Below are 24,509 nucleotides of genomic sequence, written 5' to 3' on the forward strand. Positions count from 1 at the left end.
GGACCCCTGCGCCGTGATCCCCCCCGCTGCCCCCACCTGCGCCCCCCGACACCGTCTTTTTCCCTTTAAGACCCCTGGACCGCCGCGTCCGCGCCGAGCCGGAGTACCGCCTCGGAGATTAGTCAGCGCAGACACTGCGATGCCAGCGTGGGCAATGGGGAAAACCATCACACACCACCCTTCCCACAGAGCTTTCAAAAACGATTAGGTGACTTCTATGTTGGTGATGCCTTCCTTTCCCTGTGATCAGCAGGACCGCTGCAGACACCCATTTTCTGGAAGAAGCAGTCAGGCAGGACGCGCCGAAATTCAGCCCCTGTTCTCCTTCCGTGGGAGGAGAGGGGGTTTCGGCTCCTACAGCGCTGCTGCTGAGCGCTGTGCCGCTTCACGATGGGACCACATGCTCCCTCAGAATGGTGTTTGGCAGGTTTTAATATACCTGTGAGGTATAGTAATAGAGCAATTATTTTTATTCCAATAGAATTCTAAGTATTTAGACACTATCTATTTTGTACCTAGGAGACATTTCTTTTCATAATTGCAGTTCATTAGATTATTTATCACAGCGCTTTTAAGACAAACACACTGGGGGGCCCTGGGAAGGATTACAGCCCTGCGTGAGAGAGCGTATTGCTTATCCCACTCAGGCAGCCGCCTTGGTACTAGTGCAGTTACTATACGACTCTGGAAGGGATAACTGCAGTGTCTGAATTTATGTGCCATCTTATCCTTTGCCACATCTCACAGGACAATCGCAGAGTGAAAGAAAAGCACTTTTAAATTTCCTAGGAGCGCAGGAATTACTTCAACAGAGAAACCTGCCTAAACAAGACTAGCAGTGTTCATCTTTCAGAAGCACATCCATCTCCATATTGCTGTTGAAGCCTCTTGCACCTCTTGAGCCCGACCCCAGAGAAAGGGCACATTAGCCTGCACTAGCTTCCCTACAGCTGTTCCAACCCTCAGCAGAGTCACTTCTCACACCTTGCTGCCCTCTGACTCATCTGTTCTTACACAGGGCTACCTGTGTAACTACTGTCGTGAAAAAGCAAAAAATCTGCAGATCACAGGACAGAGATCTGTCAGGGATCAGAAACCACAGGCTGTGGTGAGATATCAACATGCAAATCAAAACAAGTTTTAGACGAAGTAAGACCTCAGGGTAGTCAGGGAGCTCCTCAGAGCTGACAGGAGGATTCATGCAGGATGAGGACAGAGGACAAGCTGGGGCAGCCACCCCAGGACAAAGTTCTCACATAACACCTTTAAGTTGTTTGAAGGCTATACAGAACAACTAATGCAGACAGGGCTGTAGAAGTCAAACCACCTTTGTCTTTTTCCAGTAATCCCCACAGTTTCTTTGAATTACCACCCACTACAACACTGTAAATTTAAGAAACCCCCATACCACTGAATGTGCCCTAGAAAAGTCACAGGAGTCACAATAAGCAGCAGGAGGAGAGTCCACAATAGCTTCACAGGCTGCAAGAGTCTATTTGGATTTGTTGCTTTTTAAAAAAAAAAAAACAAAAACAAACAAACAAACTAAAGACTAAGCAGGGGTGGAGTGGCTGGTATTTGGCAGAGTCACTCTCATTTCAGTTATGCCTGGGGCACTGGGTTTGTGTTTGGTAGCTTTGGCCCCACCAAAGCCCCAAGAGTGATCCACTGGTGTGAGGAAGGGAAGGGACAGCCCACAGCACCCCCCCCTCTGCGAGCTGGGCACCCACAGCGGGATTTCCACTAACAGCACTGCAGTTCAGTCCTGCTTTCCTCTTACCTGATTGTTTTCCAAAGGCAGCACTGCAGTCTGCAGACATTTGCCTCCTCTTCAGGCAGCAGCCAAACAGCACCATTCAGTGTTGATGTTCTCCCTAACGGGAGAAAAAGACACTCCCTGTGCATTAAGCTGTCCCTTGGTGGCCCCTCAGTTCCACTCCCCTCTGGCAGGCAGGACCTGCCCGGCTTCTTGTGGGCTGCACCCACCCACAGGTGAGGAGGCAGGAAAGGCAGATCAGCTCTGGTAGAGGCAAAGTAAAGGGGGGTGCTGTTACCGGGGGCAGCTGGAGGGTGCTGGGCCCTCAGGAGGAGGTTGGGTGTGGACCACAGAATGCTTTTAGGGGGGTTGGGAGAAGGAAGAGGGTGTCCTGTGCAGAGCCATGCAGGCAGGAACTACTGCAGGTAGGTCAGAGAGAAGCAAAGGTGTGGAAGACACGTGGTTTTGGTCAGACCTTCATTCTGTGTCAAGGGAGAACCCTGGGGAGATTCCTCCTTTTCTGCTGTTGCAGGAGGATCAGCCCTTCCTGACGGCTCAGCCCCGTGAGTGGGTTGAGTGGCCCTGAGGATCGTGGGCCTCCCGTGGGATTGAGTGTCTCTACGTGTGGGGAGCTGCATCTGCTCCCAGAAGAAATGGGCCATTTGAGAGCCAAGTGGTGCCGGTGGTGCGGCCGGCTCCGCGCCCCGCCGGGGCAAGGGTGCACGGCCGCCAGGATCGGCCCCCGCAGTGTGGGTGCTGCCAGCCAGCAGCCTCCAGCTGCATTTTGCAACTTTGTCAGGTCTCAGCAGCTGCCTGGGCTTCCTTAATGTTGTAGAGAAAAGATCTGAAGGGAGGGTAACACTGGCTTGAACAGGGCAGTGCAGAAAAGTGAGCGTTGATGCATGGTCCGCTCCAAGCTGCTAGTGGCAGTGGTGGTTTTCTTAATTGGCGTTGGGGGTTTTTTGGGTTTTGTCGTTGGTTTGTCTCTTTTTTAACTCGGGGATTTTGTCAGTTCTACAACAGTGTATTGAATGTTTGTTTTTGTAGAACACCCAAGTGTAGCAGTGAGTCCCCTATAATGTTCAGCACCTTTTGTTATGCTTTTGTGCATCGGTGCATTGCTCCCATGAGACTTCATTCTGCAAGTTGCTGCTACATCTTTCTCTCTGCACTCTTTTAAGCACAGAAGAAAACTCATCTGCATACAAAACTGGGAGTGCATGGTGTAGTCAGTCAGCCTGACGTGGCATTTGCCAGAACAAAATAAACGCGCACCTGGGGTCAGTGACCAAGACAAAAAGACCCATTCCCAGTGACTTCTGGGGGAGCCGTCTGTAGCCTGAAGAAAGATAAAGGTGGAGGGGGTGTTGGAAGAATACCTGTACCCTGAGGAAGCAAAGATGTTTTTAATTTTGAAAGAATAATTCTATATAAAGGGTGAAAGGACAGCACAGCTCCCTCCAAACTATTGCCCCGCGTCCCCACTTCTTTGGGGCAGCTTCTGTCTCTGGTACCTGGATTATGGCTGGAGTTGCAGGATCTCAATGAAGTCAGACCCCAACAGGCCTACATGGGGGGAGCTCAGGCACAGAGGCCGAGGCAGATCGATACAAGCTGCACTTGAGAGGCTAAAATGGGATGTGCTCCAACTGTGAAAAGATCCCAGGGACTGCTGCAGAGCGTTGTGGTAGAGGACACCTTACTGATGCTGGAGGAGGTGGAAGAAAGTGCTGAGAGGCCCCCTCTGCACCTTCCTAAGGGTTTGTCCTTCTGGATCTTGGAAGTGGCTTCTTCCTTTCAGCAATAAGTTGCAGATGCTCTGTACTTCTGGCTTTGCACACAATTAATTAATTGTAGTACTAGTTCTTGATTGCATTTAGCAGATATTTTAGGAATACGTAAGTGCTTTCCTTAGCTCCCTTCTACAGCGGATGAGAGAAGCTGGTGCTGTCAGCAGGTACGTCCGGCTGGCTCTGTTCTCTGGTTGTCATCTTCTTACCTTGTTAGAAGGCAATGGGGATGAAGGCACAACCTCTCTGCCGGGGCTGGTTTTGCTGGGAGGAGAACCCTGTTCAAGGCTCAGCTGTACTTCTTTAAGTCAGTTCAGACCTCAGTTTCCCCTCCAGTAACCTGCCATCTTTTGAAAGCACTTCAGATGTGTAAGTGAAAATGTTGCATCGGAGCTGTCAGTGATTGTTTGCCTCCTCTTCCCCCATCCATCAGCTTTGCTTGTATTAGCACTTAGGGAAGGGGGAGGATGACTGAATTTCTGCACACATGCACAATGAGCAGAGCCTGATGTCTGAGGTTGGTGTTTCTGCACTATAGGTGTTTTGAGCAGGTGTGAGAGTCAAGAGCAGATGACTTATTCATAGGTGGGAGGCACAGCAGTAAAGCAGACCAAAGTGGGGACCTTGAGATTAGCAGGGTTTCCTGCTCACCCAGAGTGGGTGATTTTGATTTGAGGAAAAGAAAACGTGTAGAGAGCTGGGTCATTAAGGGAAAAGGACCTGATGTGCCATTGCTAATGATTTTGGGAATAGCAGGGTGGAAGATTCCTCAGCAAACTGAACTCCCACCTTCTTGCATGAGTATTTAGCATGTGCCAGTGGTTGCACTGTGACCGTGGAGCAGACATCCTCCCCACTGCGGGAGAGTGCAGGATGAAGGGGAATGACCCTTTTGCCTATAACTATGGGTGCAGTCACAGAGCATGTTACTCGGCTGCCTGTACTATTCACCCACCTTCAAATACTGCTTGTGCAGAAAGTCAAGGTGGACTGTGGTGACTGCTTCATGTTGAAAAGCATCTTATTTCAGCTGTGTGGAAGAAAACAGAAAAAAACCCCGCACTCATGTTCAGCAATGTATGGGATCACGACACACACCTGAGCTGGCAGGGTTAATAGTACTGTGTATGAGCAGCTCCATCCTTGATCCAGCAAGATATTTAAATGCATGCTTATCCTTAATAATAGGAGTAAAGCTTTTATAACCAAGGCTTACAGTATCTTTACATTCTTAAGTATCTTGGTGCTTGAGGAAATTAATACTAAAGCCCTTGATTTTGATGGTATTTAAGGAGTAAGCTTGCTTGGTGCAGGCATTGGGATGGATCCAGAGAGACTCAATGTGTGCTGCATAGCTTGGCCAGGGGAAGGGAGGACTTGGAGGGGGACAGAACCATGGGAGGAGAGAGTGAGGGGGGCTGGAAAGAGTAGCTCAAGAGAGGATGTCTGTTGTGCAAAGTACACTGCAGAACTGAAATGGGGAAGATTCAAAGCTGTTGCATAAAGGTTGGAGGAATTTCCTTCACTCGGAGTACACCCAGACTTACATTAGAAGAAAAGTGAAAAGAATGGGAACCGGGGTAATGACAGAAGTCAAGATCCTAAGACCTGCCCACAAACCCCCATTCACACTGCTCCGATAAGAGAGAAGCAGCTGCCTGTGCTATCACATCACTGTAAGTGCTTCCTCCTCAGGGATCTGTCTGTGAGCAGAGCAAGCCCCCAAAACTCACCCTAAGACAACGGTTTGAGGCTTAAGGGTTTTCTTCCCTGGCCTTTCAGTCCAGACTTTTGCTGTTGCTTCTTTCCTGTGAGTTATGAGCAGCTCCAGGTACTGCCTGACCTTGCTACAGCTGAGAACTGAGTCAGGAAGCAGCCAGGCATCTTCTGCTTTCCTCCTCTGCAATTCCTCTGTGCTGGTCTCTCTACCCCTCTGCTATGTCTTTCCTCTACCTCTCTAGTTTTTCCCCTCCATCAGCCTTTCCTTTCCCCCATTTCTGTCCTTCCACTGTGCTCTTTGGCTGGATAGGAGAATGGGCACAATCTGCTCCCGTGTCCAAGGCTTGGAAGGGCCTTCAGCACCTCACCTGTGTCTGACATAGCTCAGAGGAAAAGCAGCTTAATGGCTCCATCATCCAGGAGGGCCTCCTGGCTTTGCCCATCATGCAGAGCTCTCCATGACTCAGAACATTTGCAGTCCTCCATTGACCAGGAGATGTCCCAGCACCCTGGTTAGTGTAAGTCTGCGTGGGCAGCGGACCCAGCCTGTCCTCTGGGAGAGCACCGCTGGCTGCCCAGCTCTGCCCGAGCAATTGTCCCGCCTGAAGGGGCGGCTACATGGCCATGCCAGGAGCCTGCAAGGAGCTGCATCACAAGCAGGGAGACATTTCACACCCTACACCTCCTGCCTGAACCCCTTGCACACCTGGCTTCCCCAACAGACATCCGGAGTAGTGTGTACTTTGAAAAGAAAATAACATGCCCAAGCTGTGCACACAACTTTCCTTTTGAAGAGAAAATAGGATGAATGTTCATCATGCTGTTTAATTCTCACTGCTGTGCTGGGTATGAGAAGGAAGAGGGCGGTGGAAGAATAAATGCAGACTAGCTCAGGCAGTATAGCTCAGAGTTAAGTTCAGCTATACAGAATGAGCCTTTTTCTTCATTTCTTAAATGAGAAATGGGACTGTGATGCAGTGGCTCAGAATGCCACTGATAATCATATGAAGCAAACCATGATGTAACGATGAGGTATGAAAATGACAACTATGATGGCATTGGTGTCATCACTGGGGCAAAGGAATACTATAAACATTGAAGGTATCTGGCTGGAAATGGCAGCCCCAGCATTGCAGACAGCACAGTTGGTGTTTCCGCCCTCTGCCTCTCCATGCCCTACAGAACTGCCTTCCATTTTGGTGAAATGAGAAAGCTTTCTAGGTTAGACTTTCACTAGGTCAGTGAAATAAGATTTCACAGGCAGTTTTCTCTGCAAGCCAGAACACATTTGTGGAGTACATGGAACAGGGGAAGAGCTGGAGGCAGCACTTGGGCTGGCAGCCGTGTGGCTCGCAGCACCCAGCAGCTTGAGCTGCAACAGCAGCGCACTGTGTTTGGAAGGAACAGAAGGACCAATCTTGAATCCATCATTCCCAAATCACGCTCTGACTTCTGTGAGGCCACACGGTGAATCATGGTGAGAGCATCCCCCTGCCTGACCTCCAGTGTAGGCCCTGGTACGGGCGGTCCTGCTCACCCAGGGAGGGAGATGGCACACAACCACCAGCTCACTGAAACAGCTCTCTTTAAAGCCGGGCTTCATAGTAACCCCTCGGTAATTAATAGTCCAGTGCTTGTTTGTTTGTTTGTTTCTAGCATATACATAAGCTGTACTCCCACTTGCTCACTTTCCCATCACCACCGGGGGGTCAGACTGTCCCAGCAGGCCACTAGCGCATCTCGTTCTTGCACTGCATTGATCCAAACCTTCCCCTCCAGACACATCCTGACATATTGCAGAACAAACACTCTTCCCTGGACCCTATTAACCAGTTATGAGAAGGGGCAAAGAAACAATCGACAAAGCAGTGATTTATGCGATCAAAGCAGTTCCACAGAGTAACAGGGGCAACCACCTGCAAAAAGCTGCTGCTTATTCCTTCCTAGAGAGAGTCAGATGTAAAGAAACAGCAGTACACAAAAAGCAGCCTTTCCCTTTTGATCTCTACTATTTTAAAGCCTGTGTACAACTCAGGAGGCCTTTTTTCTTTCACAACTTCAGTGCTTTAGTACTTTAGTACCACTGGGTCACTTCTATTTATGGAGATCAAAAATCTCACCTCTAGGTTGTAACAATGGAGAACCAAAGAGAATCTAAAGAGAGCCTGGACACTGAGTTACAGACCTGGAGGTTATTTCCCCTCCACTGCAGGTCCTTGCAGGCCCGAAGTAACCTGGCAATTGCTACTGTCTAGGGACACAAGGAGGAGGAGGAGGAGGAGGAGGGGTACAGCAGGAAGGATGAAGATGACTGTCTCCAGCAGCAACATATTGTCTTGTGTTCATCCCCAGCAGCAGCTGGATGTCACACCACACAGGGCTCTCTCCTTCTCCATGCCGTTTCTGTAATTTCCTCTCCCATCACGGTGTTCTCTTGCCAATAACTGCTACTTGTGTGGTCTTGGAGGAGACACCACCCATGGTGATGAACAGGGGAGAGAGGCGGAGGCATGCACTGGCTGAGCTGGACCTGAGCCTTGACTTCCTCTAGCACAGGGAGCAAATGTTGCACCTGGAAGACAGTTGGTAAATCGTGGCACTTCACATCTTAAACTAAGTAACATTAAAAACGGGTAGTTCCTCTTCCCCAGGCTCAGAGTAGCTCATGCATTTTGTCTCCACTTACGACTCCAAGACTATCAAGTCACCAAACTAGTATTTATGCTCATGTTCATGCTCCTTCTGACTTTTGGCTATACAGCTGGAGATGGGTGATGTGTCCTGCAAGCTGAAAGGCAGAGCAAATTTAGTTAGCTGTACTTTCTGGATCAAAGGTTATAATTTTCATTTCTCATTTTGTTTCAGGTGCCCCAGCTCCCAGAGGGGATAAGTTGTCAGTGTTTTGCCCTGCCCTTCCCTGCGGCTCAGAGTCCAGGCTTCCTCCATGGGAAAATCCCAATTCCAAATAAGAAATGCTGTTGTGGGTCTGAGCTGTGACTGTGTCTGCCCTCACATTTCTGTTTCCGTGGGTGAAGGGAGAGCATTTCCTCATTGCATGTAGGTGCTTTGAAAATAGTTTTGGCTATCCAGGCTGAGAGAACGGTTTGGCTCCCAGCCAAAATGGGGGTCCTGTGATCCAAAAGGGCTGTGTTTGGGGGCCTGCCAAATCAGCAAATGATCTGCTACAAAGCAGCAAGACGGAGCTGACTGCAGAGACAGGCAGCACAGTCATTCATTGAAAGCTGGGGACACACTCCATTGCAGCGTGATGCAGTGGGGAGACCAGCTGGCACGAGGGTCAATGGTTGGGAATCAATGCCACCAGCACTCTTGATGCGATCTGGCTTTATGTGGGGTAGCAGGTTCCAGTTCCTGGAAACTACTGGGATGTAATTGATGGTTTTGTACCATTTTGCTGATATTTTGCCCAGTAGCTCTGTGTCCTCCCTCTGGCTGCGCAGCAGAGCAGAGCTCAGATTTAATTCTGCATTCACATGCATCTGGGATTCCCTGCCAAATGTCTTCTTGTGGCAGCGCTTGGCCAAAATCACATTTCTGCAAAGGTGCTTCCTTATCCTGAGGTATGAAAGCAGCAGGAACTGCACCAGCAGCACCAGAAGAGCTGCACAGGCACTCACCTGCTGTCTGAGCAAGCTTGAACAGCAAAACACAGAGAAGGTGGGAGGTAGCGGCTCAGAACAGCAAGAGCAAACTGATTATAGACAAGATTTACAGTGCACATAGACAGCCCTGACAGGGGCCTGGTTTTGCTTTCTGACAGCAGGAAGGAAGCTCTTCCACAGAGCAGTATCCATTAGTAACTACGTGGATTTAAGAACTCACTCCACCTTCAACCAAACTGACAAACTCCTGTCAACCCTGGCTGCGGGCTCCTGCCCCTTTCCTTGTGCCTGCACCCATACTCATCTGTCCTAACAGGACGCCAGTGCTGGCAGCTAACTCGGACAAGAAACAGTTACTTAATTTTTTGGAATTGTGTTAGCATGCTGGTTTCTCACTGGCTTAGATACAGTCCAGGACTGTACCCTGTGTCTACAAATCAACCAAGAAAAGAGGTGGCATTTTAAGGCTGAGCCTATGTTAAGAAATCAGGCATAAACCAGGCAGTGGATATTTTGGTAATATATTAAAAGGATCAAGACCGAACTATACATTCTAAAATAATACTCTGCACTTCCATACTTTAAGATTTTTAAAAGAGGAATTTGGATCTACTATCAAAATAGCAAATAACATGCTTGGGAAAAACGAGAATTGGAAAGGCTGCAATCAAAGCTGAGCTCAGCACATTAAAACACAGCCTATTTCCGTAGCCTGGACATGGCTCAGGACTCAGTCTTAGCCCTTGATCCTGTGTATAAGCAGCTAGTAGAACGCATTTATTATTTAAGTATGCCAGGGTATAAACATAAAATTGTGACATCTTGGGTAGTCGCCTCTACTTTTGCTACAGAAGCTGCCTGAATTGGTTGCCAGAGTTACGTACACAGAGAGCAGACTTCTGTCTTCTCCTGAGAGCAGACACGCCAGCTCAGCTGGCTGCTACTGCAGCATCCAGAAAGTCCTAATGGAGAGAGCATTAGCAAAGCCTGTTTGTGACAAGAGGTAGAGAGAAGCAGAGGGAAGGCTGCAGAAGGGAGGGGGCAGCCAAGCTAAGCCAGACTTTGCCATGCTGCTCTTCAGTGCTCCTGAAATATGTGCTGCCCCTTCCTCAGTGCAGTCTCCGCACTCATTTCTCAGATGACACTGCTCCAAGAATGTCAGCCAAGTGCCACCTTTCCCAGACATCATCATGCAAAGTCAAAGCACTTGCCCTCATCTGAAGAAAAATCATCAGCAGAAGCATCTGCCAGCCGAGATGGCATCTCCCGTCAGATGCCCTTCAGACTGAGCTGCCAGAGGCGCAGCACAGCACACAATGGCAAAGGCACCTGCTGTTGGGCAAGCTAAAGCCAAGTAAGGGAACACCAGCAACTTCCCTCCACACACATGAAGACTAGGCACTTGCAGCCTCAGACCAAGTTGTTTTACATTGTAAGTGACCAATGAGCCAGAGAATGTTTTACATTGTAAGTGGTCAATGAGCTATCAAGCAAAAAGTCACCCTGACTTTTTCTTATAGAGGAGGAAAATACCAACCACCTCTGGGAGAGAGCACAATTTTGCCAGGAATAACAGAAGAGTTAAGTCAGTTAGCCCTGCCTATGCCCTGTTGCATCTTTCAGCCTGTGCTTTCTGAGAGGGGCAGGCCCCTAGGCTCAGTTCTTTTGTTCTCATTATGCCTTACACAAGTTCAATCTTATGAGCTGATTGTAACCAGCCTTGCCCTTCTGGCTTTGCAACAACTACACAGAAAGTACCCTGTGAATATGTTGTGTTTTATGGGTTTTTCTGTCTTGACAATCTCATTTCAGGCAAGAGTATCGCCCATGGACTGGAGCAAAACCATCCAAGCCTATAAAGACAAAGCAAGGCTTCATTATCCCAGAAGACCATTTTGTTCAAGAGACAAGCTACAAGGCAGATTTTAAGGTAATTAACATTTTTTAAAATCCCAAAGTCAATGTGAGTAAAGCCCAAAGTACACACCAGGAACTCAGTTTTTATTGGTGTGGTGCATGTAAGAATAAACCCCTGTCCTCATTCACCACTTTTTGATCACTGCCCACTAGGCAATGTGGCCATCCCTTGCTTTCAGAGAGACATGGTAGAGAATGTCATACTGTAACTTAGCATAATTCAACCCAAGACCAAGATTTTAAACTGCATGTCAGTCAGGAAGTTCCAAGATTTACGATTCCCTCAGTTGAATACCTTACATACAAGACGTGTGTCATTCTCTCTCTCTGTGGAAGGTGCATTTAACACCCTCTGCACACACTCAGAGCAGTCAGCGTGCACTGGCGTTAGGGCTGTAGTGCGAGATTCAACCTCTGGAGCTACCATCAGCCACGGACACAGGTGTGTGCATGGGAATGTTTGCAGATCAGAGCCTAAGGAACAGCACCCACCCAGACAGAACAGAACTCCCCTGTGCTGGTAAGGGCAGAAGCTGCCCCTGCTACCAACACCAAGGAGGACATAGCTGTGGCAGGCAGCCAAGACACACAGCTCTTGGACCTCTGAGACTTCCTTGGGATTTTTCTGCGAGTTTCTACAACTCTCTATACCAGTATAAGATTGTTTGCTTGTTGGCAAAATACATCTAAACATTACTGAAAATCCCACAAGAAAACGTTGTCTCTGTACTCAGCATTTTCCCTGGCAGGGCCCCACACCCTCCCCCTCCCCACAAGGAAGGAAAGCGCACACTGTCAAGGCTCCGGTTTAGCTGCTTTTTGCATTAGACCACCAGAGAGAATGGAGCTTCACAACCAACCGCAAAAGCCATTCACAGGCTGCACCAAGTGACTCAGAAAGCCAAGATGAGGCTGGGGCTGAATTCCCCAGCCGCAGCGTGCTGTGCCGTTAGAGGTAATAGCAGCTACTCTGGGGCCACATGTAAAAAGTAAATCTTTGCCTTGGAGGAGACGAGGAAGAAGTGTTTAATCAGCAGACAGTCAAGTGCCTCCTCCGCAGAGGATTGCTGACACACTGCTGCAACCAGGCACAAGCTGGGTATATCCAAGCTCTGCTGAAAGTGGGACAGTTGACCTCAGGCACAACAGAATTTGCAAACCTCACCAAAACTTCCTCCTTGCTCTGAATAGTCTGGGCTGCTCTGAGGCGCAGCAATGAGGATAGAGGTTATTTAACCCTTAAACCTTGCATTTTGACCCTTGCATTTAATCTTTTGACACAGGAGGGGCAAAATACAGTGTCTTCCTACTTGGCAGATAGGATGCAAATGAGAGGGTCCTAGATGAAACCCTCAGAGTCACTATCCCGGTTCTGGAGGAAGGGAAAGAGAAGTCTGGAATCTCAGATACAAACACATGCCACCGCACTCTGGACCATGAAAGCAAAAGTCCCTTTTTCTGGGACAACATGGGGAAGGTGTAGTCTAGAATGAAGATGGTGCTGAGGAGTCACCAGTTCAAAGAGAAGTCAGATTCTCCCTGGTTTACACTTAGCCATTTGGACTTTCCCTCTTGCCTGAAGCCCATGGCTTTGCTGGACAGATGGGAAGTAGGTTTATGTTGTGTCCTGACAGCCTGCATGTAGGACTCAGACTGGTGGCTCTCCCCAGCTGCTGTGCGTACATGCTGTTTGTGATGCTCCTCTTGTTCCTCAACATGTCAGATCCATCCCCAGGGGAATGGAAAAATCAGAACAATGCAACAACAAACAGATCAATAGCTTTTCCTGTACTCTCTCTGCCTGTGGTTTTGCTCTTCTTTTCCTACTTGGATGGTGCATTGAAATACTCAGCACCCAGCAAAGCTTTCCACCCTTTCACGTTTTATGGTCAGATTCACTCAGAGTCCTGGGCTGGATGCACAGTTAAAGCCAGTCCTTTTCTTCAGATCCCTCAGGTTTTAAACATCAGGGAAGACACAAGCATCCAGATGTCCTTCATGCTTCAGTACAACCTCAACATCTACATATTGGGTGGAATTCTGACTCCAGACATCAAAAAGAGCAACCTCTGTTATCTCTACCTTTCCTCTAAGCCCGAGTAGTTTACATCCTTGTTAAAGTCCTTGCAGTTTCACAGCCTGGCATGGCTTTTCTCCTTCGGGTACACCCGGGTCTGTGCCTCTGTTGACAGCGCACATAGCCTGTGGCCCCATAAAGCACTGCAGTGGAGCATTCTGACAGAGCCTGGATGGCATTCTCCAGAAGGTTAAGGACCAGATGGACACCACTGTAATTCCTCTCACTTAAATCCAGCAGCAGTCCAGCGGTGAATTTGTTGTGATGTTTGTAGAGTATGTGCCAGCAGGGCTTTGTGACGAGGGCAGCTTTTTGTCTTGCAGAGGTTGGCTCCTGCCAAGGCCTGCCCAGCCACGGGTGTCCCCCATCACACCACACACCTCAAGGCCCAAGGGGAGGGTGACAGCAAAGCCCCTCCTCAGTGGCGCAGCATCACACCTGCCCTGGAATCATCCTGTGTGCCCAGCCGAGAGCTAATGCTCTGTCAGGTAGTGGCACGTTACGGGGGAGAGCAGAGAGAACGCCACAACGCTCCAGACCCCTCAAACTCTCCAGATGGCCACACCCTGTGTCACACTAACGTTTCTCTCCCCCCTCACCCCACTAGATCCCAGAGGTGAAGACCAGGTTCTCCCCCAACCCTTCTGCTGTTTTCCAGGCGCCGTCGCGGATCCTCAACGTGTGAACCTGGACCCTCCTCACACCCAGGCAGCTTAAACGCAGTGTTTCTGTTAAGAAGTATCACTATGCAATTTTTATGAGGAGTGTTAAGATCAAAGAACTGGTATTATCAAAAACAGCTCCAGTGATTAATGATATGCACACACACTTTCTGTTAACACAACAAACCGCAAAGCGCTTGGTTCAGAACTGGCAAAACACGCTGCGAGGAGTGACCTAGTTTTTCACGGGAGCAGGTTCATTACTATGCCAGCTGGCGTCACATTAGGAGATTGACTTTGGGCAGCAAAGGCAGTACTACGGGCAACATCCCTACGCTTAACTACATGGGGTGGGAGGGAAAACAATCACAAGTGGGATGGATAATTAAAACCAAAAAGAGTCTGATTTAGCAGCACCCTCTAAGTAGTCCAGTGAAAGACAGGGAGTGTCTGGCTGACTTCTGAGCTTCTTGAAGGATTTTGGAAATAGGACCTCAAGTGACATCACCAGAAACTATAGCATCAAAGAGGCTGGTCTGAACTTCCAGAACTTCTGAACTGCTCCAAACTGACACAGGAGCAAGAGGGGCCTCAACTTTGGGAGACAGCCCTGAGAGCAATGCACCAGCCTGGCTGGGAGTGGATTGCATGGACAGAGTCAGCCAGGCACCTGCCAGACTCCAGAGGGTCTAAGATGTTTATGTAATTTGTATAGCTGTTAGGGTGAGTGTAAATATTGTATATGGATTTTACCTAAAGCAATTTGTGATCCTTTAATGAAAAGGACATGCTTATACTTTTAATAAATGTTACCTCTTTGCATATGCAAGGTGGAAAATATTGCCTTGAAATTCCTAAATTATTGCCTGTATATTGGTAATGCTAATGCTAGGAACAACCAGAAGCGAATGTTATTTAGAAACTCTTAAAGAAAAATGTAACGTAGAATGTAATACATCCTTCATTTTTAAGATAGGCCATTTTAAGTATCATTATTCTGAAGCTAATTTTTTTAGATTGGTGTGCATTTAACTTTTGCTGAGGTACATGTGTTTTAAGAAAACATTTTTTAGCCTTTGTTCATTGAGACTGTAGTGGGTTTACAGTTTCTATCGCAACGACTTATGCAATATAATTAGTCTACTGCTTATTTCATGGGTTTACTAACTATGTTCGGGGGGAAAAAAATCGAAAAACTTTTACTTTATGTGTTTGCAACACACAGATGCGTTGGCTAGAATGAAAGGAAACTATCCTCAGACTTGAACACTGATCAGATATTCATTCATCTGTAATGAAATAGACTTTAACACAGGAGAATTTTTTTCTTAACCTTCTTACTAGCTGAAGTTTAAGGCAAATTTAATGAATTCTGGGGACTCTGCAAACACGTATGCATTGCTGATAATTCCCAGAGGAACGTACAGTAATACCAGTGCTTGCCAAAATAATTTTTCAGGAGATGCATTTTTCTCGAAATTCATTTGAAACATTCAAACTGTACTACAGGTTTTGCATGTTAAATGTTTCTAAGAATTCAATCTGCTTGTTTAATCTCTTTATAATGTTTTTAACAGTTTTGTTCAAAGAATTTAAGTTCATTTAAATCCTGGACTTTATTAACAGAAAAAGAAAAAAAGAAAATAAGAAAAAAAGGATAAATTGTCTATTCAGTTTCTCTTCTCAATTCACTGTATTTCTTAAAAAAAATCAACCCAGTTGTAAACAAACTGGTAATATAATAAGCTTGTATTTTATCAAATGGACTGGTTTAATTTAATAAATTAAAATGTATTTTGGCTACTGGTTCTTTCCCAAATTTTTTTTTCGTTGTAAACATAACCCTCGGGTAATCAATTTGTCACTGCATTTCTCTCTCACACAGCTGCACATGCAGGATACCATGTCAGGGAGATGCCCAACTGCATTCACAGCCATCAGCAGTCAATCCGTTACTCCTCAAACTTATCCGCAGGCACAGACCCCCAGCCAGAATGACTTCCAAGCCACATTTCAAGCTGTGGCCTGACTGCTGATTTGAAAGTGCAACTGCTTTCCAAAGGGAAGCTATTGCTCTGCAGAATTCATAATCGCTTATGGGATTTTTCTCCAACATTTTCAAAGGGAAAGCAAACTGTTCAGCAAGCAGTCCATCAGCATGAAGGGGAAAAGGGGATGGACCAACGATACCAGTTTGCTACCTTTACTATCGAACAGAGGCTTGATCTGCTCTGATGCAGGTGCCATGCTCTCAAGACTCCCTTTTAGTGGTGCCCACAATGTGCCCGTTAACAGAAGGGGACAGGCAACTTGTGTTTCACCAAAGTTTCACTCTGTCTTCTCACAGAGATCATGGGAAAATGGTGCTAGCTTTGAATTTTAAGAGATCATTGCAAGATTTCAGGGAGTGCAGGTGCTGAAGGTACAACCAGCTTCCCTAGATAGTGCGATGTCAGCTCTTCTAGCCATGCCTCAGAGACTTCCAGGAGAAAGCCAAAGGCTTATGAGCTGTTGCCTGGCTCCAACTACAGGAGGGGTGAATGGAGGGAAAACCAAGCAGGTACTTACCATCGCAAGGGACAGGGTGAAGCAATTGGCTGCTGATGCAACATACCTGACTTTGCATGGTAAGTGCCTGCCTCAGCCAAATTGAAAGGTAACACCAAGTTCCTCTGAAGAGGGCAAACCTACACAGGTTTTGAAGGCTTCAGGGAGTCACAATACCAGGACTGCTTCAACATTGCTCACACTAGGGTTTGTCTTCCCAATTGCTCTGGGTTCACATCTAAGTTCATCAAGGCTTTCCAGCTGTGAATCACACTGCAGAGACAAGGGTTGTTTGACACAAAGAAACATCCTTTAAAAGGAAAGTTTTACACTTGACACATTATAATTTACTACCTATAGGGTGCCACTGAACTTGCTTATTTCATTCCATCTTGTTGGCACCTGGTCTGTTGGGATGCTGAGAATGAGTTTTGTGCCAGCTGCATCCACTGTGCCAGGTAGCTGTGAACACCTGCACTTCCACATGCTCAGGTGAAGCTCTGGTGTAGGAAATACTCCATTACTCAGGACAGTTCTCATTACCTGAACTTGAAAAGTTCAAAAGCAGCACATTAGTGATTTGCCTGGTTTCATAAACTGTATGTTTCTCTTCCCATCGCACTAATTTCTTGAAGGTTGAACAATCAGATTTAAGCTGATCACCTCTTATTCACACCGATTATCTTGGCCACCGCAGTAACGTAGACCCTAGAGACCAACCTGATTTGCCACAAATGGATGTTGGTGCCATGGAGCCTGGAGAGGCTGTTTGCTTTCAGGGCAGAGATGGCACAGAAGGGATGGATGATCCCTTGTTCCTGGTGGCAGAGGCTTTGGTGTCACCAAGACTGCACCCTGGGACTCAGACACACTGCTGGCTCCCATGCCAGCTCTGTGTGCAAATACCTTCATTTCTAAAGGGGATGGTCCTGGGCACGCTGCAGCTGACTGCCACGTCCCAGAGATGTGTTCATGTAGACAAGGGCAGGGCCACAGCAGCCATGAGGGGAGGCATCAGGGGGTTCGTGTCAAGGGCCCAGCCTAGGGTGCAGTCAGCCTCTCTCTTGGCCACGTCACTGTCATTTGTTTGGCTCCGGCGGTGTAAAGGCATTGCACTGTGGGCTTCTTTGGGAGGCGCTTTTATCAGATTTTGTAGAAACGAGTTTTGCAGTATTTTGAAAGACAACCGAGCATTAAGTCTGCTCACAGACACCTATGATTCCTCCCCACAGCCTTGGGAAAATGAAGTTAACATTTTTCTTTTTCTCCATTTCTTTTTGTACTGGGTGCCCAGGTGCTGGCTGTGGGGTCTCTGTGAGGTGAGGCCAGGGTTGCCCCATGCTGGACACAGGCAGTTCCAGTGGCCCCGGGGCAGCCAAGGGAGCTGAGCCCCTCAGGGGAGCCAGCCAGAGCTTCAGAAAGGGAGGAGGAAGGACTGGCGAAGAGGGACTGGTAAGGAAAACCCCCCCATTCCCCTGTGCCTCTCTCAGGGTGAGAGGAGGTGGGGGGTCAGGAATGAAGGACTCAAGTCTTAGGAAAAAAGGCATGATGGAGAAAGGTGAGGTTTTCTGTCTTTGTTTCTCACCATCCAACTCTATTCTAACTGGCAATAAATACAACTAATTTTCCCCAGGTTGAGCCTGTTTTGCCTATGACAGTAACTGGTACACAATGTCCCTGTTTTTATCTTGACCCACAATTTTTTTCATCTTACTTCCTCCCCCTGTTCTGCTGAAGGGGAGTGAGAGAGGCTGGGTGGGCGTCTGGCAGCCAGCCAACATCAACCCACCCCGCTTTTCAATCTTCCACACAAGCCAATTACTTGCTGTTTAAACAGGCTGTTCTGGAGGATGAAAAGTTGGAGGAGCTAAGCTTGCTGAGCTCCTGCCTTCCCTTCCCCCAACCTCCAAACCCAAGAGCTTTTTAAAATAGCTAGAAAAGGGAAAAATTACCTTTTCTTTCGGATCAATTCCACAACTACCAATTTTTTTACCCAGAACTAACAAAAACATTCTGAATATATAGAGCACACAAAAATTGTGGATTTGGAGAAATTTCGAGTGACAGGTGACAGTCAAGACAATCCTAGCACAGCTAATAAAAGAATTTATTGTAAACATACGTATCTTACACAATTATACAGTATAATACAGATAACATGAAGGATTTAAACACTCAGCATTACAAATAGGGGCAATATTTGTAAAGAGATCTTTAACTTGTATCGACTCTTTAGAAAGCCAGAGAAATATACCGTAACATTTCAACACACCATATTATCTGTAGTGTTCCACACACACCTGAATGGGTGCGTGAAATTTCACCACCTCTAACTCATCTCCAAGCAATTCCCACAGGAACTTCTCGCCAACAAATTTTTCTCCCACCACTTTTCAAAATTCAAAGAACTCGTTGCAAATGTTTTCTATATCTGAAGGACTAATCAAATGTGTTATTTTCTATCTGCTTTTAACACGTTTATTTTTCTTCAGCAAACTTTATATATTATTAATACAGCATCTCCTAGGAGAATAACCTGTGGTTGCTCAGAAATGTAGCAATATATCTCCTCTGCAAGAACCCCATTAAGAACAAGGGGCATTACCTGCCTGCTTCAGGGCCAGGTTCAGGACTCATTCCGAAACTCCATTCCTCACAGAAAAGCAGGACACAGGCAAGGAAGCCACAATTTGCAAACAGATGCCCAAAGATGAGCTCTTGCATCCTCAAGAGCTGATCTGGGTGTATCAAAATCCCAGAAACTAAGCCCACAAGAGATGGGGGCTGGAAATGCATGTGTCATTGCAGAAGATCATAGCATGACTGAGTTTTCCCAAAAGGCTGTTCCCATACAACCTGCAGGCTGTCATAGCAATAGCAACAGATATCTTGAAAATGCCCTTCTCTTTTGTAAAAGCTGTGTACAGAGGCGCCTGAAAGCAGTATGCACTGTGAGTTCACTACAGCCTACGAATAAAGTGTGGGGCCTGCAGTCCCCCAGCTACCTGGATTCCTCCCGACTCTCAACACTGAGCTCAATCAGAATCACCACTGCTCGACTCCTTCACGCTGACCTCAGCTGAAAAACTGTCAGGACTAAGCTGTGCACTTTACTCGTGCAGGCAGTCCTGCACTCAGCTCACCTGAGCAAGTCAGGATTATCTTTTGAATCCAGAGCATCCAAAATGCCCTTTCTAGGGGGCATTTAAGTCCTTCTCTGAATGCTGTTTGGACTTCATCCACTGGTCCCACTTCCTTGATTCAAGGGTCAGGTTCTGCCAACTCTTATATTCAAGCAAACTGTAACTCCCCATTAGCTCTGATGAACTGAGAGGGGCCTTCCTGCAGACCCTAATTCTAAAAGGTGAAGACAGGCAGCGCCTCATCTGAGGTACACAGTACCCTCTTCAGTTTAAGAACTGCATCAAACCTACACTACTCTCCTTGGAAGCCTGAAACCACCAACTGAACCATCTTCCACAGATCCTACACACTACTGGAGTTACCATCACCTGTCTTCTAGCCCCAAAAAAGCACCAAAAGATAACATTTTGAAGATTTCTGTTCCTACCCCAGGCCAGGAAAGATAACTGTAGTTTAATGTTTATAAAAGGCTTTGTATTGTCAAAGCACGGCACCAACAAGAGCGAGGCCTCAGTACACCCCTGTGAGGTAGGTATCCTGCTCCCCATGCTCAGAGATGGGGAAACTGAGGCACAGAGTGATTAAATCAAAGGCCATGCAGCAGATCAGAGACCCAGCTGAGATCAGCGCATTGGAGGTTCTGGCTGTTTGACCCATGCTCAACCCACATGACAGCACTGCCTCACAAAACAAGCACCCTGAAAGCATGACAGTCCAACAGGAGTCCCACCAACTTTACAATGGCTTATTCACACTACTAGCAAGCACCCATGGGGCAGGACAAAGGGGTGGTGGGTGTGGGGTGGTCAAGATGTTGACAGCAAAGCCTTCTTCATCAAAGTGTTGACAGACAGGCTGCAGACACGTCTCCTACATCAGTGATGTTCCTGAGACAGTTAAGTGCTGGGGTTAGTAGCAGAACTTATTCCTGCAGTCAAGACATCAGAGGAGCTCCCCACAAGCAGAAAAATCTCTGATTTTTTGATCCTATCAGGCCTGTGTTAAGCAGAACTTAAGCCAAAGTGGTGCTGCTCCCACAGCACTTCACAGTCCAAGCTGATCATTAGTGAATGCTGTCAAAACATAAAGACTTGTACAACACAGCTGGCCACCTGCCCTCCAACACACTCCAAACCTCCTGGCAGCCCAAGGAGGCACTCACTGGGCAAGCAAAGGTTTTCAGCCAGTCCAAGCCCACAAACATGGAATACTGTCCTTGCTCCTCTCCCTTCCCCTGCAGGACAAGTGGTCAGTCAAATCTTCCCAAGCCTGACCATGGTTTGCTCATCTTCACTGAGCATGTGCCAGTCTACCCCTTCTGAGGTGATAAAGGTGGCATCTGACACCTCTAGAGAGGCAAAGAATTCAGTTAGGTGATACATAGCTGCATAAGCTAACAATAAGCCTACCCAGCTGTGTTCTCAGTCACACATATTATGCTCAAGCAGGACTGGCAGAATTTCTTGCAGCCATCAGCTTTCTGCTCCCCCCCAGCCAAATCTAACCAATAAACCCACCCATCTACTGAAGTGGCCCACCTTTAAAAGCTGCATTTGACTTTTCTCATATTCAGAGTGCCAAAGCAACTGTTCTGCCCACTGCATGGGGACACAACGTGTATATAGACTGCATCAAAAACCAATTTCTTTTCTTAAAAAAAAAGAAATAAAAAGTTCAGTCTCATCAATACAGCTGTCTCAGAGGGACCAGGCCTGTGGAGTCTCACAGCTAGCAATTCAATGCAAACTGACAATGTTTGTTCAGCCACTGAACATACACTTACCAAGTAAACACTGACATTTAACAACTTGATTTGGAAAAGAGCATCATTTTGTTGCATTAAGGTGCATCTTTAATTGGAGGTAACAATCTAGTAGCCCAATGTTATAAATGTATGTAATTGTGTCCTATAGAAATACTGGATTTGTCAACCCAACTTCAGTCATAAATCCACTGTTCCTGTGGCATCTTCTCTGCTCTATTTCATTGTTCCTCATTTAGTATCTTCATATGTTTGTTTGTGAGGAAGTCAAGAAAGGGAATATTACAGATGGCTTTGTGAATATTCATCACTGTGATCTCTCTTGGAGTCCTGCCGGGAATGAAGGCATCAGAGATGCTGTTATAATACATAAAAAGACATGTGTTCATAAAGCAGCAAGTCAATAAATTTACTAACCAGGGGAATAACACACACCCCACCCCACCCCCCAATCCATTAAAAAAAAGGATAAATGAGCAGGTGTTAGAACAACACAGGAAAAGCACAAAAAAAGCCACTCTCAAGTGACTGGGAGAAACATCTTGGGCACTGGGACAGAAAAATCAAGTGCTGAAGTTAGCACAGACTATAGATATATATTTCTATATATAACATACATATATTTAATATATTATATAAACATTTCATATTATATAAACATTTCTATATTGCATACAAGTAAGTATTTAACCTAATCATTTTCTCATAGTGTTAGTGGTTTATTTTTGTTTTGTTGGTTTTTTTTTTTCAACTTCAAGCTATCCCAAATCATGCTGCTGAACAGAAATCAAAATGTGGCCTAATCGTTATCATAAAAATCACTCGGTATCTCAGCCAGAAAAAGTATATCAGTAAAACAGAAAAGGGAGTATTTAGGTTGATTAAGTTCTGGCAAGCCATGGGTAAGCAGTCTACATGGTAACCTCAGATGGAAAAGAATGAGAAGGTCTTTCCAATGTAGCCTATAGAAACAGGTCATCTGCCTTTGAACATGACAGCACCAAAGAATCTTGCCTCTGGTTTTAATGTTGTCTATGTTTCCATCCTTTGCTACTATGGAGCTAGGAGATGAGAAACCCCCTCATAAGGCTTGGGTCTTCCCAGAATATAGTTTATAAATTCCCTCACTTACATGGTTGGAGCCACACAAAATCTCACTAAATTCCTCAAGCAGTTCAGCCCTTAGTGCTGGCATAAGTGGTCCAAGAAGAAACAAGCTGCTGTACCTGTTGTGAGGGGCTGTCTGGTATGCCACAGCCAGCGCTTGCCGCAGGATGTCACTCATCAGCTGTTCAGTGGCCTGTGACAAAAGACATCAGGAGACAGCATTATGAAAAGAGGAAAGGAAAATGATATTTAGTCAAGTATCAGTGGAAGAGCAGCTGAAGTTCTGGCTCAATTCAATCCTGTATTCGATCAGCAGAGGGCAGTTCAAGATGCCCAAGTGAGTTTTATTGGCACAGTAGTAAGAACTGAGTACATTAAACAGAAAGAAAGAGACGTATAGATGCACAGAGCAGTCTGGTTTCTCTCTGGACCTGCACAGTAGTATGTGTGCAGCAGGGTGGATCCAGTGTTCCAGAGCCTGTGCTTCAGAGAGCATTTTAGGGCCCTTCCCCTCACACACCAGAGCTTGTTTTGTCCATGGCAGATTCCAGGTATGCTCCAGGGAGCTGGTATATGCTTGTTGGCCACTCCCTGTGGTCACCAGGCTTATGGCAAGACACTTTCACAAAAACCTCCCAGCCTGAACGCAAGCAGACAGCAGCCATATGCCCTACACGCTTGGCTTAATTAAGGTTCAGTCAAAAGCTAATTAAGGCTCTTGGCTTTCTGTGCCCATATCAAGACTAGAGCAGAGGTTTCTGGGACATTCAGTCAGGAAAGCTGGCATAACTCTACAATTATAATGGAGCAATCTGATGATTACAATCTGTGTCTACAAACAGATGTACCTCTATCTGAGTTCAACTCTGATAAGTAACAGAGCACAGCAGAAGTGTGCACCCAAGTGCATGTGTAATCTGGAATCAACTACCTCTTGTGAAACTCATCTTCTGATAAGCAGCAGTCTGTATAAACAACCCCCAAAATTGTCTTTGGCTTGAAATACAGCAGAGCACTGCTAGAAGTCATCTGTGCTAGCCTTCAGTCCAAACCCAAGAACTCCAACTCCATTCTGTTCAAAGCTTTGCTAAGAAACCATCTCTGGTTTTCCAGAAGTGATTATGATAGATAAATGGTTTCTTATATAAGGCAGAATTGCTACTGTCTGCAGGAATTCAGCAGTCTCCCAGCAGAGACAACCCAGGCAAAAAGGACCTGAATAGTATTTAGGAAAAAAGAGCTAACCTTGTATAAAATAATCATGTTTTACCAAACTCCAGCAGATTTCCCCACAATTCTGAAGGGTAGGACAAAGTAAGGGGTATTTTCAAAGTTACACAATGAGTCAGTAATTACTCGCGGTGGGAATCTGCAAATCACTATTCTGTGTCCAAGCCAACAAAACAGTTAGAAAGCTGGAAACACACACACGAGTATATGACTCTCTTTGGCCAGCTGTATCTTTCTATACATGCACAAAGATAGACATCAGACTCTGCATCTGCCGATTTGATAAATGCATAAAGATATTCTATCTTTTTTCCCACATTACTGGGCAGTAACAGAAAAGTTCTTATTGTGAAGTAATTTCTTACCTTTAAAATCATATCTTCTATTACTGATGCATAAACATTCTTTTGTACCTCGGCAGGTTGAAAAGAAATCCCTATCTATAAAATGAGAGGGAAAAAAATTAGTACATCATATAACACAACCCACATTGTACTACAGATTAGATGAGAATGAGATTAACAGAAAAAATATAAAGTGTAGTTAAAAATCAAGTAAGCAGATATTGCAGAACTTTCAAGCAGTATAATCTCAGGCTTCATTTTAAAAAGATCTGGAGAAAATGAAGCTTGACCAATAGAACAGCCTGCAGAAATGCCTCTAAAACACAGAAGAAAAAAAAGCAAATTTTAATCTGAGATCCTTTCTCCCACAACTGCTGCATGCAATCCCCTCCTGCTGCTGCTGCCTCTGCTGGTACAATGGTAAGCACTCTTTCCTACAAGCTGAGTCAGTCTCCTCTCTTCCCCTCCTGCTGCTGTGGCAGAACACTCCTCTCTACCTTTCTTTTACTCTAATTTGAATAGGGGGAAGAAATCCAAGCAGTAGTTTGCTGTGGTCCAAGATCTACCACAACTCCTTTTCAGGAGCTGCTATTAAACTGCACTGGTCCAAGCAACAAGTCTGAGTCTTTCATGTGATGGACAGGAAGAATTCGGTACTAGGGCTCCTTTTTCCTCATTTCCCCTTGTTTCTAGCCTTCCAGGATGATTTTTCTGGTACTAAGCTCTGCAACACAGCTACTATGAAATGACCTACCACTTGACATGCTTCACTTTCTCCTGCCAGCACTGCCCAACTCAGTGGCATTAGTCAGAAGGTTCAACTTTTCTGGC

General features: G+C 46.3%; 1 protein-coding gene across 7 annotated transcripts in view; it reads right to left on the reverse strand.

Annotated features, from left to right (window-relative positions):
* Positions 1-18,176: 18,176 nt before the first annotated feature.
* Positions 18,177-24,509, reverse strand: part of YEATS2 (YEATS domain containing 2) — a 49,187-nt gene continuing 42,854 nt past the window's right edge. For 5 of the 7 annotated variants that reach the window (XM_026854725.1, XM_026854724.1, XM_026854721.1 and 2 more), the window contains 3 exons: positions 23,700-23,774; positions 22,224-22,297; positions 18,177-21,354 (listed from right to left, as the gene is read on the reverse strand). In XM_026854725.1, the coding sequence (XP_026710526.1) occupies positions 21,219-21,354; positions 22,224-22,297; positions 23,700-23,774 (285 nt within the window). In that variant the 3' untranslated portion in view covers positions 18,177-21,218. The remainder of the gene's footprint in view (positions 21,355-22,223; positions 22,298-23,699; positions 23,775-24,509) is intronic. The other 2 variants (XM_026854729.1, XM_026854722.1) reach the window with 1 other exon arrangement.

The sequence above is a fragment of the Athene cunicularia genome, assembly GCF_003259725.1.
Source record: "Athene cunicularia isolate RWA chromosome 9 unlocalized genomic scaffold, athCun1 chr9_part1, whole genome shotgun sequence".
NCBI lineage: Eukaryota > Metazoa > Chordata > Aves > Strigiformes > Strigidae > Athene > Athene cunicularia.